The sequence below is a fragment of the Marmota marmota genome, unplaced genomic scaffold (genome assembly GCF_001458135.2).
Source record: "Marmota marmota marmota unplaced genomic scaffold, marMar, whole genome shotgun sequence".
Taxonomy (NCBI): domain Eukaryota; kingdom Metazoa; phylum Chordata; class Mammalia; order Rodentia; family Sciuridae; genus Marmota; species Marmota marmota.
In genome coordinates this window covers 31,572,725-31,591,043 of record NW_026000016.1, presented here as the reverse complement: position 1 = coordinate 31,591,043, position 18,319 = coordinate 31,572,725, and the positions used below count along the sequence as shown (strand labels likewise).

At 36.4% G+C, this 18,319-nt stretch overlaps 1 protein-coding gene across 1 annotated transcript in view; it reads right to left on the bottom strand.

Annotated features, from left to right (window-relative positions):
* Ush2a (usherin) overlaps positions 1–18,319 on the bottom strand; it is a 740,698-nt gene that overhangs the window by 247,073 nt on the left and 475,306 nt on the right. Inside the window, exons 39-40 of the mRNA XM_015483330.2 lie at positions 9,251–9,401; positions 8,563–8,705 (exon numbers count right to left, since the gene is read on the bottom strand). Of these exons, the coding sequence (XP_015338816.1) occupies positions 8,563–8,705; positions 9,251–9,401 (294 nt within the window). The remainder of the gene's footprint in view (positions 1–8,562; positions 8,706–9,250; positions 9,402–18,319) is intronic.

Below are 18,319 nucleotides of genomic sequence, written 5' to 3'. Positions count from 1 at the left end.
GATTCCCCCCCCCCCCCACTCCTTTAAAAGCCAGCATTCATTTTATTAGCTTTCCTCACAGGGAGCCCAAGTCGGCTCCCTGTTCTTGCAGAAGGGTTCTTTAACTTGTGAGATTCTGGAGAGGGAGCCAAAAGCAGCTTAATTAGCTCCTTTGGCTAGGGAAGTGTTAAAACCTGACTCTTGGCACTCTTTCAATTTAGCGCTTTAAAATGATAAGCGGAATCATCTAATTCTATATACAAATCAACTGGCCTGCTCCTGCATGGTTGAAAGGGTCACCACAATTATGTAAAACATGAGTAATAACTATAATTGGGGTAGTTGGCTAATACAATAAAAAGCTCTGAACATGAGAAAAGTTATGCTCACAGCAGTAGCTATCACTTTCTAAAGTAAGAATTCATGGATGAAATGACATGAAAAAGATGGTTATAAAATTTTAATGGAATGATAAAAGGCAAAAGTCAGCCTCTCAGCTGAATTCTTAAAATCCCTATATATCACAATCAGCTCCTTAACTGTAAAATCAATGTGGAGTATAACATGTTGTCAATGCGGCTGTCACTGGAGGGGAGACTGGGAAGTATGACAGGCACACAGCTCAGCTGGCCGGTGATGAAAATACAACCATACAGCCCTCTCCGTGGGTGTAATTGTTTAGAGAACTCCCTCCTGGAGCTCGGAATAGGAGCATCCTTTCTGGTCAGATCAGATTCGTATTTCAGACCATTTCATTACGGCATTAATAATGGAAAGCAGTTTCATTTTGGCAAATGAAATTATCTTTTATGGGAAACAATTTTGCTCATCAGCTTCCAAATTTCAGCCACAGCCTAAAATAGAGTAGTGAAATTTTTAATGGAGGGGTCTGCTTATTTATTTTTATACTCCGGTGTACATATGGGGGAAGGGTCTGTGTGCAGAGGCATGCATGTAAATAAACACCAAATGACTGACAATCTGAGGGTGCACATAGCTTCCTGTGGTCTTCAGGGCTCTTCTACATGTGTTTAGTATTTAAGTTACCCACGATTGATCCATCAGTTTTCCCATTATGTTCTCAAGTGTTGCCCTGAAGAAACTTTATATTATTCTAATTAAAAACCTCTTTTTGGTAAGATTAACTCCATAAGGGAATAGGAGCTCTTTGGGGCAATATTAACTCCATAAGGGAGTATCGCCTGTATTTAATAATGAAATAAAAATCAAGGAGGCAAATACTGGGATGCAAAATTACATAAAGCAATAGCTGATATGCTAATGGTTAAGGTAGCCTTTGATATTCACTACTGGTATGTTAGCAGAAGAATAAAGTCATGAATTCTATCTTCTTTTAATCATGAATTCTTTTATCAATTTATTATTTATGTCCCAACTACTTCCCCAAAGAATTCTGACAGCTCATAATGAAAGACTTAATGAAAGAAGACTAATAAAATAAAGATAAAAATATTAATAATGAAATAACAAAGAGTACAAATAGTTGTATCCCAAAACAAACATAAAGAATGTGCATTGCAGTTTGCACGGAAATAAACTTTCACCTTTTTGACCAATGATCAAAGAAGAAATGTGTAACATAGGTGCTGCTATTTAATAAGAGCATCTGAAACTTACAGGTTTTTGGAGTTGAAAGAATATTAAATAGTATCTATCAAATGACAGTCTGCAGGTAAGAGAACCAATATTCAGGAACTATATTATCTATTTCTTCTGAGACCAGGAGAGTAGAGCATAGGTGAGGAAAAATGTTCTGACTTCTAGAAATGGGGTATATTGTGAAATGAAAGGCAATGGATGCTTACTTGAAAGTTTGGAGTTGAAAATAAAATGTCTTGAGAGAAGCTATCAAGGCAGACACTCAGCCTAAAAGAACTAAATGTCCCCACTGTGGGAAGGCAAGACCTCATCTGCATTTTTCCAAATATAGTTCATCAACTGATTGTATTGTAGAGGCTACTTCCTGAATTCCCACAGTAGGTCTTTCACACCCTGCATAATCTTTTCTCTCCTTTGTAGTTATTTGGTCATTCTTAGAAAGATTGGGGTTTCAGAATCATGTTCAAAATGACTAAGATAACATGTAGTGTTTAAGCATTACAAAAGGTTCTCTAATAGGCAAGTGATATAAAAAATGCTATAGAAAATCATTATGGCAAGCACCCACTTTTTTGTTGCTAATAACTAGCAGTTTTCAGGTATTTGAACTCTCCAAGAATTTAAGATATGAGGATCTTAAAACTGCTCATTAAATATCACTGTTGCAATTAGCATTGGATCATCTTGCATAGTGCACTGAGAATTTTCAAATATTGATAGCCTCATTTTTTCAAAGATGAAGAACAAAAATAATTTTTAAATACCTAGTGAATGATCAACATATAGTATTGGTTAAATGAAAGAACAGATATGTAGTTTCTGTCAGTATCTTGCACATATTAGTCACTTGATAAAACTGAAGCAATAATAATAAGGTGGCTATCCTAAAACTATTTTTATTAATTTCTTAAACTAAACACAGGAAATTCTAGATAAAATTTGATTTCTCATTACTTTAACCTGAGTTCTTCAGCAGAAGGCTATAAGAAAAGTAGTGTGCTTTTTGTGGAAAAAAAATTGGAAAAGTAGTGTGCTTTTGGTGCCCAAAGGAAACTCAAGAGTTCAGAAGGGAAACTGAGGCAAGAGGGACAGAGTTTTTAACTAATGAATATATCATTTCAAAAGATTTTCTGTTGGTCACTTTTAGCTTGAATAAGTTATTTTCAATCTTAGGATATAGAAATAACAATATGAAAATAATCATAAATATTTTCTTTTATTAAGTGTGTTACTTTTGATCACAGATCTTGGTATATGTAAAATAAATATGTGCATCACTGTATGAAAGGATACACATGTCGACATTAAGAGGTTAATATTTAAAGCAATTGGGAAAGATATTTGGAATGGTGAAGACCAAATAATCATATAGCACTACTGAAGCTTGTAGTTCATATTTCTTCATTAAATAAAATAAAATCTACTAATGCAAATGTGCTCCACCCTCATTTAAAAAACATTCCTATTTTCCTCTTGCATAGAACTCCCTTATCTTAAGGATGCAGGTTGAGACTTTAAATTCTAAAATACACTAATCATAAAGAGATGTTTGCCATGCAATATTAGGTTTAAAATTTAAATACTCCTAAGGGCACACATGCATGTATTAAATGATTTGGAAAATCCTACTCTGGAATTATCTTGATCGATTTATTGAATTTCAGACCACATTTTTTACCTTCCTTGCTTGTTTGTCACAGGATTCAGAGTGTTATACTCTTATTACAGGTTTACAGAATAAGAATGAGAAAAATTGTTTTTCTTTTAGTACGATGTACTCTGCCTGCCCCATGTTCAATAGCACATGATTTGGAGTTTCTCTAATTAGAACATGCATTAATGTAGGTAAGACAGTCTATGTTGAGCAGCCTGCCTTTGACCGAAGCAAAAAATGAAGAGCAATCTGGGACTTCTCTCCCTTGCACTTGCCAAGCATCCTCACCCTGCTTGGCTCATGCCCAGAGGCCGAAACCTCCCCCAGGCAGAGCATCCTGAAGGCCCCTCCCTGTGCCTGTCAATGGACACCTCCCTTGGTGTTTGCTTTTACCACTGTCTGCTGGACCAATGAATTAGTAAAGTTTGAAATTTGATATTCAAGTGAGCACCAAATATACACATTTCCTTTTTTCCTCTCCTGGTTTTCTCTTCCAGACAGGCTTTTCTGACACCCTGTTTTAAGAGAAATGCACTTGCTTTCATAAATGTCTCAGCTCTGTGTATTCTAACTATGGCTGCACTTAGTGTGCACCTCGTCAGACAGCCGAGGCCTCAAGGGAAGAACACTGGTTATTCATCCCTGTGACTTTTATGTCCCTTTCTGTCCCTGGTTCACAGATAACATTTGCTTGGTTAAATTTTCATCAATTTACTTAAATCAAACTCTCTTTTTAATCAGTTCTTCAACTAACAATTTTTGGGCACCTGTCTTTATCAGACTTTACACCAGTTTTTAAAAAAATTTTTTTTTTTTTCCTAATTAGGACATTTGTGATACAAAGATAGATGAGCTAGAGCCCTGGCTGTTGAGAAATTACAATTCAGAAAGGCATATTGATGATACACAAATAAATCCAAACCAAAATCCTAGAGAACAATGAGAAGGGAAGGCTTCACAGAAGAGGTGACATTTGAGCTTGATGAAGGGATAGAATCTGCCACGCAGCAAAAAAAGAAGCAGCTGGTTATCTCAGATCTAGATTTTGTTTAACATTGTAATGTCTTTCTGTCTTAATCTGGAAAAACTATAGATTCCTTTGTAAATTGCTGTGAGAATCTCAAAGATAAATGAAGATTGCTGAAGGAAAAAGGAAAGCAGGACACAATTATTAGGATAATCTCACACTTTGTCCATCCTCTGTTCACAGTACAAATTATAAATGTGTGAAAAATAAAAAGGTTCCATGCAATGAGTCACCCAGTATGTTATCAGTACTTAAAAGTCTGACTGGGTAGGAAATAAGACACATCTACCTATCCTATTCTGGTAAAAACTCATATATGGCCTGGGAGCAAAATAATAAAGCCATGAAAAAATTTGCATGCAAATGCACAAAATAAACTATTTAAATCCCACAAATGGCATTTAAGAATGTCTGTTAGTGAGAAAAATACAATTTTAAACTATAAGTTTGGTGAATTTAAAACTATAAGTTTGGAGAAAGGATCAAATTTTTAAAAACATCTCACAACTAAATTCGTGGTTTTGTTTTCTGTTTGAGGTATGGAAGTGATTTTTAGAATGTAATTTCAATTTCAGTATTGATCTCATTACTTGTGTTGTCATAATGACCTGCTATGGTGTCATAATTGTCTGTTGACCTGCCATGATATCATAATGACCTTCTGTAGTGTCACAATGACCTCATAATGACTGGCTGTGGTGTCATAATGACCTCACATGATGTCATACTGACCTGCTATAGCATCCTAATGATCAGCTATGATGTCATAATTCCATGCCATGATGTTATAATGACCTGATATGATGTCATAATGTCCTGTTGCAATATAATAATGACATGCTGTGATGTCATAATGACTGGCTATAGTGTCATAATGACCTCACATGGTGTCATACTGACCTGCTGTGATGTCATGCTGACCTGCTGTGATATAATAATGACCTTCCATGATGCATAATGACCTGCCATGATGTCATAATAGCCTATGTTGTGTCACAATGACTGGCTATGGTGTCATAATGACCTCACATGATGTCATAATGACCTGATACATTTGTCATTAAAATGACTGAAATAACAAGTTGATTCATATTTCAGTCTTTTTATCTGGAAAACTTAAAACCAAATTAACTGACTCTGATTGATCTAGGGAATCTGTATTTTATGGAAAAGTGGGTTATCTCATATTTCACCCAAAGTAGGATTTTAGTAGGTAAAATGGCATGAACACATTTAGACTGAGGTTCAAAGAAACTTGCTATCCTTTCCGAGTTTTAAGTTCATATATTATATACAAAACATTTGTAAACATACGAGAGATGTAACAATACTATCATCAGGAGGGATAGAAGAACAATTTTCAGCTTCTAGGTAAGTGTTTTCCTTTCATTAATCACATGTTCCTAAGTCTAACACAATCTAAATGCTGCTTTGCAAGCTGCAGACATGACAGGTGCTTGAACTGCTATCACGTTAAAAAAAAAATCACGTGTTGTTTGTATTTATCTGGTTGCAAACAGTTGAACACTACACTGACCAAGTTAGCTGGAACAAACATCTTTTATTAACACACACTTAACAGGATTTAAAATATTCATGGGAAATGTGCATTATTATTATTTGGCATCAGCACACTAGATTTTTAAAAATGCATGGAACTGGATATTGCTGGCACCCTGATGTAAATGACAAATTATTTGAAAAAAGAAATCTATTAAAATTCTTCCTGGGCCTTTGTCTATGAGAACTTCTCTGCACCCAAGCTGTGGCTTCTCTGGTTGTAGCTCAATTCTTTCCTAGGTTTCTCTTTCAGGTTTCTGTCCCACTGCAGGCTTGATGAACATTATTGCCTTGAAATATCCCACTCAAAATATTGCCACCGGTGACCTGTTTGGGCACTGGAAAGTTTTGGGGGCTATGGCTGATGGAGAGAGTTGCCTGTTGATGGTATAAAATTTAAATGTGGGCATGAGGTGACTTCTCTGTTTCATTCTGTAAGATGATATGTGAAATTTCTACATTGAAAATTGCACTTTGGTGAGCGGAAGGTTCTGGTCAGGATCAAGTCTGAAGTGCGATTCTAGCTTGGAGCTGTCAGCATGGGTGGTTTTATAAGCAACGCTTTGTGGTCTTGACAGAAAAACTGCTTGTGCCCCGTGCCAATCACTCAGTCTTTGTCAAGTCAATTGCACATCCTTTCAGAGATGGCATCCATCTCCACTGACATCCAAAATATAGAGTACACTGTCACCATGTCTCAGGGGTGAGTTTGCACTGGTAACATAACCTGCAGGGGCAAATGGCCAGCTTCTGGCTCTTTGCTAATGTGTGTGACTCCACAGTGTATGTGCAAAGTAGAGGAAAGAAGAGTCAATCCATCTGAAGGAAAGTATTTCAATAAAAATGTTGTCTGGGTCTCTTGAATTGCTACCTGTATTGTAAATCAGTTACATATTCTTACTTAAGGAAAATGAAGGGTTAATGACCTCACCTCAAACCCAGGCCTGAAATACCACAAAGATGACACTGACTCTGCATGAAAATTGTAACCACATAGAATCAGTAAGACTTATTTTATAAAAGGAGAGAGGAAGTAAGTTGGTTCAACAAAAGATGCTGCCTTAATTGGTCATTTGCAATGTTTTAGGCTTTGTTTATTTACATGCCACCCTCCTGCCTGTAGATAGGAATTCCTGGCCCCCATTCAATAAGGACAGTGGGAACATCACCACTGAGGACTCTGATTGTGTCCTTTCTCTGGGGCAATACAAATTATGGTACCAGAAAAAGGAAACCCTTTCTCTCGTCTTCCAACTTGACATTCTACCATTACCTCTGCAGTGGGTCAATTAATTATTTTTACTACATCTTTATGGAGTGCCATCAAGCAAGCGTGTTGCTCTATCTGAGAAGGAGATTCAATATCTATTTTCAGTTGTTTTCTTTTTTAAACGTTTCTTCAGAAATCTATTTTCAGTGTGAGCATTCCAATTTATAATCTGAATATAGCTGGTGATCACTATGTTTGCCTGTCCAGAGTGGTTATAATGCTCCTCTAAAAGGTGGTACATGAATGGCTATAGGGTCTGGGGTACTGTTTATTTTACTGTACTGATTGACTGACTGGTTCCCTCGAGACCAAAAACATTGCATGTAAGTTAGTTAACTTGCTCCCTGGGAATAACTACAAATTGGGAGACACGGATTAAATATTATATATTACTGTTCCTAGTAGTGTTTTTGATGATATAAACTTTAAAGATCTGATCTGAAGAAAATTGTTCTGATTCTCTCACTTTATATCTTATCATCACTGAGATAATAGAATTAAAGGTATTATAAAACAATCTACTTAATACATATTGATATTTTTTTCAACTATACCATTAGATTAACATATAGTCTTTTGAAAGTCACTCAGGTTCTCATTGGATATAATGCCAGAATGGCAATTGGCCAACAGAGAAACATTTCCTAAGAAGCCTATGATTAACAGACTTGACAAGATTAACCCTAAAAACCTCATTCCTCAAAGATAGTGTCCTCATTCACTGTTTGTAGCTTGATTTAATTTCCAACTTTTCTAAAAAAAAATGATACTTCTCTCTAAATATATATGCTTGTGTAGATGTGGTCTGTATAAAACCAAACTTTATACCATGTATTTATTTCCTGGATATGACTTAGTACAAATATATAGATAAGAAAGACTTTTCAATGAAAATCTAGAAAATTATCTTTATTAGTTGAAAAAGGCAATCCCTCTGTACTCTTTGTAAGGCATGCAGAATCACTATTATAGATTTTGTTTCTTTATCCTAGAGGTTGTATTTTGGGTATAAAAGTACGAGGGACTTGGTTTCCAGGAATAAGTACATGGGCACTCCAAGCAGTCTCATGATGTAATGTCCATATTTCATTTTCTTCTGCCTGCCAGAATTCCTCTAAAGCAGAAAATATTTTCTCATAGAACAGAAAATGGCAACCTTTCTTTGTCAGGGCACCTAAGTGTACCCTGAAGGATAGAATGGGGCCATGTCATAATTTATCGTGAAGTACTTCTTCCTGTCTGTATGCCTAACCCTCCAACCCCACAAGCCCACATTTTTCTTCCTTCTGAGAGACTGACCGCTTTTATCCTGTCTGTTGCCCTGGAAAAGATTATTGTTGCTTAACAAGAAGAAAATAAAAGGGGCTCATTTCCTTGCTTTGGAAAAATTAAAAACAGTTAAGGCTTCCTAATGTAGAAGACATTTGGCTGTATATTGTTTAGACCACTTACTGTCCTCTGCAGTCATGAGTGGAATCCAAGAACTGTGTGCACTGCCAAATCCATTGGAGGCAACCAACCGAAACTCATACTCTGTGTACGGTTGGAGATCTCTCACTTCATAGCTTAACGATGCAGAAGGATTGGAAAATAATCTATATGGGAGAGAAATGTTAATTAGGAAATTTTAGTCATTCAGAGAAATAAAAAGCAAGTAATTGTAGAAATTTCCAGAGAAGTAGACCTAAATGAAGTACTGCCATTTTGTGCCATCAAATGATATCTCTTTAGGAATAAGTGGTCATCGGCCAGAGGTTTGTAAATTCGTGTTTACATGAGATATAAATTTTATCAGTATTGAGGTTGATTGTCATGGGAATTTATAAAACAGGGACTATAATTTTCCAGTCATGTTTTAGACAGCCGTTTGTCATTTTCAGATATAACCTGGCTTTATGCTCTACCTGTGTTCATGAAAAGCTTAATGTAAAGAAATCTTACTTTCAAAGCTATCTTGAAGAAAAATAGATGTTTTTGCAAAGCACATAGTTATCTGCCAGGTTGTTTGCTTGTTTCTTCTTTGAACTTTCAAAAAATGACCTGCATTTGTGGCAAATGAGAGCTGATCTATTCTTCAAAAATTGTACATGTACATACAATAACCCAGCTGACAGGAAGATGGGAAAAGGAGAATGCTCACTCTAGAAAGCCATGGGTGGAGTAGCCAGGCCTCATCTGGAGTTGGTATCTGGGAGAGCCGGGAGCGTTGTTACGAGCTGGTGTAGACCAGACAACCTGAAGACTGGTTGGAGTGGCAGATGAAAGCCTGGGAGGCAGCACGCCATCTGGAGCTGTTGAAAAACACAGATGAATTAGAGCAGAGAAAACTGTGGAGAACATATGCTGGATGGAATCGAAATGCTCCATATACTGGAAAAACTGTTCCTCAGGATCAACAACAATGTTAAACATGGTCCATTTAATTTAACATTTTCATTCCTGAACTACTGTACTTCCTTATTGTTCATTTCAACACAATTACATTAGTATTTCAGTCTTAAAAGCCAGCCCCCAAACAGCAAGATAAATGAATATGCACACATTCCCACCTGTACTTCTGTTTATCTAATTGAAAACAGGGAGGGAATTTAGTGAAGCAAATATTAGAGGACCTTTTTAATTTAACTCTTTATTCAACAGACCAAGTGATTGAACACTGAAGTAGTCCAGGTCTTAATTTCGTTCCATCCATAACCCATAATCACCTTAATCACACTATCACACAGGAACATCATGGGCTCTTTTATTCTTTCTGAGGAAGAGAAGCTTGCTAAAATTGTACTTTTCTGTAATTAAACATGTAGCATATTTAATTCTTAATTAATTAATCAAGTCTCTTGGCTTAATTCTCACCTGTGAGACTATGAACTAAAATTTTTTTTTCCGTATATATCTTAGGAAGTTATCCCTTATCACAGTGCCCTTGCCCTTAAATATGTCATAAGTCAGAGCATGCATGTTACATTTTCAAGCATTGGTAAATCTGTCCTAAATTCAGTGTACCTGTTTGATATAATCTATCAGAGGTTGGTTCTAGAAGGCTTAATAAGAATGAGTAAATCTACAACTTATTTTTTTTAAAGAGAGAGAGAGAGAATTTTATTATTTATTCTTTAGTTTTCGGCGGACACAACATCTTTGTTTGTATGTGGTGCTGAGGATCCAACCCAGGCCGCACGCATGCCAGGCGAGTGCGCTACCTCTTGAGCCACATCTCCAGCCCCTACAGTTTATTTTTTTTAATTTGTTATATATGACAGCAGAATGCATTAAAATTCATATTACACATATACAGCACAATTTTTCATATCTCTGGTTGTACACAAAGTAGAGTCACACCATTCATGTCTTCATACATGTACTTAGGGTAATGATATCCATTTCATTCCACCATCTTTCCTATCCACACTTTCCCTCCCTCCCCTTTGCCCTATCTAAAGTCCATCTAATCCTCCCATGCCCTCCCCCACCAACTAAATTGTGAATCAGCATCCTTATATCAGAGAAAATATTTGGCACTTGGTTTTTTTGGATTGTTTAACATCACTTAGCATTATATTCTACAACTGCATCTATTTACCTGCAAATGCCATGATTTTATTCTTTTAAGGCTGAATAATATTCATTGTGTATATATACACATTTTCTTTATCCATTCATCCACTGAAGGTCATTTAGGTTGGTTCCACAGTTTAGCTATTGTGAATTGTGCTGCTATAAACATTGATGTTACTATGTCCCTATAACATGCTATGTTTAAGTCCTTTGGGTATAGACTGAGGAGAGGGATAGCTGGGTCAAATGGTGGTTCTATTCCCAGTTTTCCAAGGATTCTCCATACTTCTTTCCATATTGGCTGTACCAATTTGCAGTCCCACCAGCAATGTATGAGTGTGCCTTTTCCTCCACATCCTTGCCAACACTTATTGTTGTTTATATTCTTAATAGCTGCCATTATGACTGGAGTGAGATGATATCTTAGAGTAGTTTTGATTTGCATTTCTCAAGTTGCTAGAGATGTTGAACATTTTTTCATATATTTGTTGATTGATTGTATATGTTCTTCTGAGAAGTGTCTGTTCAGTTCCTTGATGCATTTATTGATTGGGTGATTTTTTTTTTTTTGGTGTTAAGATTTTTGAGTTCTTTATATATCTTAGAGGTTAATGCTCTATCTGATGTGCATGTGGTATAAATTTGTTCCCAAATTGTAGACTCTCTATTCACCTCACTGATTGTTTCTTTTGCTGAGAAGAAGCTTTTTAGTTTGAATCCATCCCATTTATTGATTCTTGATATTAATTCTTGTGCTATCGGAGTCTTATTAATAGACACAGTGTCTCTGGTTTAACTCCTAGGTCCTTGATCCACTTTGAGTTGAGTTTTGTGCATGGTGAGATATAAGGGTTTGATTTCATTTTTTTTGCATGTTTTCCCAGCACCATTTGTTGAAGAGGCTATGTTTTCTCCAATGTACGTTTTTGGTGCCTTTGTCTAATATAAGATAACTATAATTCTGTATTGAAAAAATTTTTTTTTACAAGATGACTCTGGTTATTTGATTTTTTCCAACAAGTATAACTTGAATGCACATATCACATCAATGTTTGTTCCAAACCTAGTTGAAACTCAAAAACAAATTAAACAAAGCTCTATGGCTTTAGGAAAATCATCTAATGACCCTGAGCCTATGCTTTCTGATCTTTAAAATAAGGATTCTTTTGTAGGATTGTTGTGAGGATGAGATCATGTAAATAAAGCACCTTATTTTGTGCTCTGAGAATTAGTAATTGTCAATTATTATTATTATTACTATTATTTTATTACTACCATTATCAGATTGGACTGATTTGACCTTTCCTTAGCACAACTTAATTATTATGATCATGTAAATATTTAGGAATATTTTGATTATTCTAATTTAAGTTCCTATGACCACTGGTGAAGGAGAAGTGATCAAATAATGAAAATGAATGAAATTATCAGGGTCCATTTTCAACTTTATTTTGCATGTATTATGCTGTAGTGTATGGGTTTTATGTGCTCAATGACTCAGGAGAACCTGCCTATGAACCATGAGGCCAATGAATGACCAGTGATGAGAATGGGAGAATTAGATGACATGTTTCATCAATCTTCTGTAAAGGTTTTGGGTTCATCAATAATGCACTCAATTGTTCAATACACATTTATGGAGGCTCCACTCTGTGCAAAGTAGTGTCCTTCATAAGGAAGGAAAACAGCACGGAGTAACACAGATACCACTCCTGCCCCTGTGGAGCTTATATTATAAGTGAAGTGAGCAAGCAACAAATAAAAAGATATATAAAAGAATGCCAGGTAGTGGTGAGTAACCTGGAGAAAAATAAGGCAGGAAAGGAAAGAAAAAATGAAGAGGAGTTTGCATTTTAGTTATGAGATACCAATTTGGATCACGTAGAAAGATTTTAGGAAGGATATGTAATGAGATGATATTTGGACAGAGACTTCAATTCCATAAGATAGGAGGCCATGAGACCGTCTGGAGGAAAAGCCAGATAGCCAGAGACAGGAAATGCAGAGGCAGCATGGAAAGGGGGTGCTCTGATTGTGTTCATAAAAGAGCAGAAAGGCCAGAGTGGCTGAAACACACTGAGGAGGGAGAGAGGGGAAGTGGAAAGAGGTTAAAGGACAGGCAGGGTCTACATCCTGTGGGACTTTGGAAGTCACAGGAAGAGCTTTGGATTTTGTTATAAATGGGGCTGGGAGATACAGTAGGTTTTTAGTAAGGGAAATGAGACAATCTAAATCTAAATTTTTCAAGACCACTCTGGGCTAATGGGAAAGAAGGGAAAGAGTGGAAATAGGGACATCACCTATTGTGATAACCCAGGAAAAAGATGCCAGTGGCTTAGGTGTGAGTGATAGCTGTGGAGGTGATAAGGTATTTTGCTATTCAGTGGGGAGTGTGTTAGTAATCGAATATAAGGGATTCAAAGACAATGCTAATGCCAGCCCAAACAGGTGAATGGTTGTGTCATTACTGAAATGAGCAGTACTGATAGGAAAAATTGGTTGTGTGAGGGGGATTAAGAGTTATATATTTTTTCATGTTATATGTATGTTGTAAACTCATTAGAGATATCACAGAAGATGTTTCTGATGAGAGTCTGGAGAGAAGTTTTGGGTTAATGTAGCTGTGGTATTTAAAGGCTGAGACTAGATGAAAATAAACTAGGGAGAATGTAGATAGAGTGACTATAGAAGAGGTCTGAGCCCTGAGCCCTGGAATCCATCAACATTTATGACAAGGCCTCTGTAGTAAAGAAAACTGACAAGGGGTAATCAGTGGGATGGTGGACAAACCAAAAGAAGGGGCACACTGGAAGCCAGGAAAGGAAAGGATATTACAAAGAAAGGGATGGTCAAGTGCATCCAAGCATGCTGAATTTGAGGAAGAAGGTCAATTGCTGCAGAGCATATGCCTGTAATCCCAGTGGCTCAGGAGGCTGAGGCAGGAGGATCACGAGTTCAAAACCAGCCTCAGCAATTTAGTGAAACCCTAGCAAATAAGCAAGATCCTCTTTCCAAATAAAACATAAAAAATGGGATGGGGATGTGACTTAGAGGATAAGGACTCCTGGGTTCAATCCCTGGTTATCCTCCCCTGCAAAAGGGTTAAACTTTGCATTTGGCTAAGTTACAGTGTTTGTTGACCTCACCAAGAACAGAAGCCATGGAGGTGGGCTTGGAATTCTGATTGAAGAAGGCTAAGAAGAGAATGATGGGGCAAATGAGTAGATATAGTAAGCTTAGACAACTTGTTAGAGGGAGTTAGCTTTAAAGAGGAGTCGAAAATGGGAGAGCAACTAAAGAAGTTCACGGCATCAAACAAAGGTTTTGTGGTGTGGCAACATGTGCATTCTTATTGAAAAGGTTGAATAGGAGACATGGGGAAATGATATGTGGGAGAATAAACAATAACTGCCACAGCAAAGGGCTTGTGTAGAGACAGGCAGACAAAACAGGGCACATGTGAACTGAATGGACAGCCAGAGCTTCTGGCTGTTGAATAGAGCAGGGTCTGTAGTCCCCATTGTGCAGAAATGAATGCAGAGAGTGAGATGCAGGGAAGTGGTTAGAATCAGTGATGGGAAAATATCGAAGATCTCTTACCATGTCTCAGTGAGCAAAATAAAAGCAAAGGCAACAGCCCAGGGCCAAAGTGTGAGGGTGAGTTAGTTACTTGAAGAGAGAGAAAGTGGGATAAAATAGTTATCAGTCAAGTTTGGCCTGACTAGGAGCTACAATAAGACTGCCACCCAGGGCCAGCTGTCTCATAGCTCAGCTCTAAACCTTCAGTGTGAAGAACATTCGTTGCTAAAGACTTTGCAATCAGTACTTTATCTATGAACACAAATAGTTTAAACAATGCTGACTTCTTTGGTATAGATGCTTCGATTGATTTTTTTCATATGTGTACACATGTAAAATGAGCACTGTGAAAACATGGGCAAAAAATAAGGTTCAAATTTTATATAATGTGTGACATATAAAACCAAGTCCCTAATTTGAATACTGATTTGTCTCATTTTTCTACACCAAAGAGTACAATGTCATTGACAATCTAAATTCTGAATATTAGTTCTAAGTCATCAGCATGAAAAAGATAATCACATTTTTTAATATGCACCCCAAATCCCTTCATGTATTTAAAACTGCATTATCATACTATTGAGAAAGAGAGGATGCCCCAAACTAGGCTCCCTAAGAATATATAAGTATCATGTAGTTTCTTCTGAGTGATAACAAAACAAAATAGTCCTTAAATTGGGCATATTTTGATTATATAAAACTGCAAAGTATTTCCAAACAAGTGGTCATCTTGAATTAATTTTACATAAATACTTATTCCCTATGCTCCTAGTGATGATGAATTGTGGACACCTTTCTTTCCCCTCTGTTTAACCCCTTTTATCCTAGATCTACTCCTTAGAGGGTCCTTAGCGCTGAAGCAATAACTGGGAGCCAGCCATAATTCCACCCCTGGTTTTGTAACAGAAGAGCCTGTATACATCAGCTTGATATATTGTCTCCAAGATGCCATGTTGCTCAAAAAGCTTCTCTCAAGTTTAATATGACCCTCACGGGGCAAACACTCCACAGACAACCTCTCTGAATCAACACATCTTGTCCAGTAAATACTAATTCTACATGGCAACTGGATAAAACAGCTATTCCAATCTATAAATTCTTGAGAAGGGAGTTTTTAATAAAATTTCAAATTCAGCCTTCTCTTGAAGGGAAAATTAATAGAAAACGTTAAGCAATAAATAAATCACACATTGATCTATTTCTAGTTGGTATAATTTTGAATATATGATTTTATCAAACCTTTCAATGATGCACACTTGTGGACTTTATCTTTTTTAAAAAAATGCTCCAAAACAAACTGAAATGATTTACAAGTCAGGATCCAACCCTTTGCACACACAGATTTACAGAACTCTTGGGGTGAGCTCTAGAGGGCAAAAATAGAGACTTTTCCCCACATAGCAGGTGACTACTAAGGATGGAGGAATGAGAGGAATAAAGTCTTAGGGAGAATATGAATTCACAGCAAGTCCCCCATGCACCAATTTTTCTGAGGACACTCCCAACCTGTTACTATTGCTGGGTATTTTTTAAAAATTTTTTTTAGTTGTTGATGGATGTTTATTTAATGAACTTATCATCAATATGCAGTGCTGAGAATTAAACCCCATGCCTTACACATGCTAGGCAAGTGTTCTACCACTGAGCCACAACCCCAACCCCATTGGTGTGTATTCTTTATATATATATGCATGCATTGCAAAATAGTGAAATAAAATGCTGCAATAAAAGACAAAATAACCTATATTAATTTGTATTAAATTCAATTTTGTAATAGAAGATACTGAATGCCACTGTGTACCAGGTCCTTGCTTGAAGCTGCCAAGGGCTACTACTCAATAACTATTAACACAAAACTATATGCATAGAATTAAAAGAGGCATGAATGCTTTGGGGAATTGGAAGTTGGTGTTTTGGGGAATTGGAAGTTAGAAACTTCTAGGGGTGCATTCGTCCTCGCCTTTCAGAGGATCATAGCTTGTACAGGTGCTGCCATGGGGCCCTTTCAGATGGTTCATTCAGATTAATCATAGCCTCAGCCTCATTCCAGTGCCTCAGGCTTCTCCAGCTCTTCCTGTGCTCATTCCATTCACATGTTAAGCTTCTTGCTGGGTTCACTTGAATTCTGACTCGCCCCCATATTATGCCCTCATTGCACAGATTAGATCTTTCAGCATCCTTGTGTGGGTTTCTCTGTTAACAAAAGAGAAACCATGAACTTTTATCTCTATGCATCCTTGCTGCATTGCTGAGTGACCTGGCACTCATTCAAAAGCCTTGGATCACACATTTCCCCATCATTTTCTGAAATAGCTACATCTGAGCAAGGACTTTAAATTCTAGTTTCCAGAATGCAAAATTAAAGTTCAGACACATATACGGACTCATTGAGTCATGAACAAATTGAAAACAGAAGGCAAGACTTGATTTCCAGTCACTAAACCATATGTCATTTAAAAAGATATTAATTATGAGGAATATGCAGATGTGCTAACAAATGGACAGTCAACCTTGAGCCCAAGGATGTGCAAACAGAGCAGCGTAAAATGATAACAAGTAGGTTACAGCAGGTTTCATGGTCATAAAATTGCCTCTCCCAAGAACTAACTTTTTGAATACATACTATGTGCCAAGTTCTTTAACATAATTATTTATAAATACACAGAATTAGACTCCAAAATCGTAGCATTATCTCTGTGTAGCGTAGATAGACACTGAAGCTCTAAGAAGTTAAATATTTTATCTCAAATCACAAAACTGGTTAATGGCAGAGGGAGGATTCAGAGTAGGACTGGATAGGTCGAAGACAGTGCTCTTAATTCTACCACCATGAGGCAGCCTGTTATAGAAAGTGGTTTATAACATAGATTAAACATATTAAATAAAAATAAAACAAACCACTTACAAAATTAAACAGATAAGCTTCAATAAAGTTTGGATATACTTTCTGCCCAAGTCATATTCTTAAACAGTATTCTCCTGGTTTCATTTATTGATTTATTTATTATCACAGAGAGAAACTGTCTCCTTATCATTCATAAGGAATCTCACATACAGCTACCAGTGTGAATTTGCCAGTTCTCAGGAGCTAGTCAAAGGACACAGAAATTTGCTTTAGGACAATATCATATTAAGGCAGAAATACTACTTTGGGATACAATCATTTTATCCTTTTCCTCAGTGCCCTTTGTCACATATGTGAAAATCAAAGTTAGAAAATCCTAGGCAACATCTCTGAAACCAAAGAATAATAAATGTCAACTTCTGGTTTCACACATCTTTTGTGTTTCCACACCAACCTGAATCCTTTTTCTTTTCTTTTACTTTTTTGGTATTGTTTGTTTGTTTATTTGTTTTTTGATACCAGGGATTGAATCTTGGAACACATAACCACTGAGCCACATCCCAGCCCTTGATTTTGAGACAGGTTTTCCCTAAGTGGCTCAGGGTATTGCTAAGTTGCTGAGGCTGACCTTGAACTTGTGATCTTCCTGCCTAGACCTCTCTGAGTCACTGGAATTATAGGAATGTGTCACCATGCCTGGCACCAACCTGAATCTGAAATTTAAGTCGAACCATAGCTTTCTCCCAACAGGTGGGAAAGAAATGGTAATAAAAACTCCATGGGTACAGAGATTATGCTTTTCATTGTTTTTGTAAAAAGTGCTAAACATTCTCAAATGCTAAAATTTTGTTCCTCATATTTAAACAAAACCAACTTTTTCAAAATATGTATTTTTCTAATACAAATACATGTTATGGTAGAAATTTTGAAAATTAAGTGAAAAAAACAGTTAACATGATTATACTATGAGAGAGAATTCTTATAGAAGAACTTGGTTGTCTTTTTCTATGTAAATATAGTATACATATTTAAAAAAAAACTAAGGTGATTACCTATATATTTTTTCAGTAAACTTTTTATTTTTGCTTTTTAAACGTAGGTCAAAAATTCCCTGTGCCATTAAATATTTTCAATAATTTCTCAAAATTATCAGCACATTATATTTTTATAGATGTAGAAAATTCCCTTAAAAAGATGATGTTGATAGATATAGAATGATATTGTTTTCAG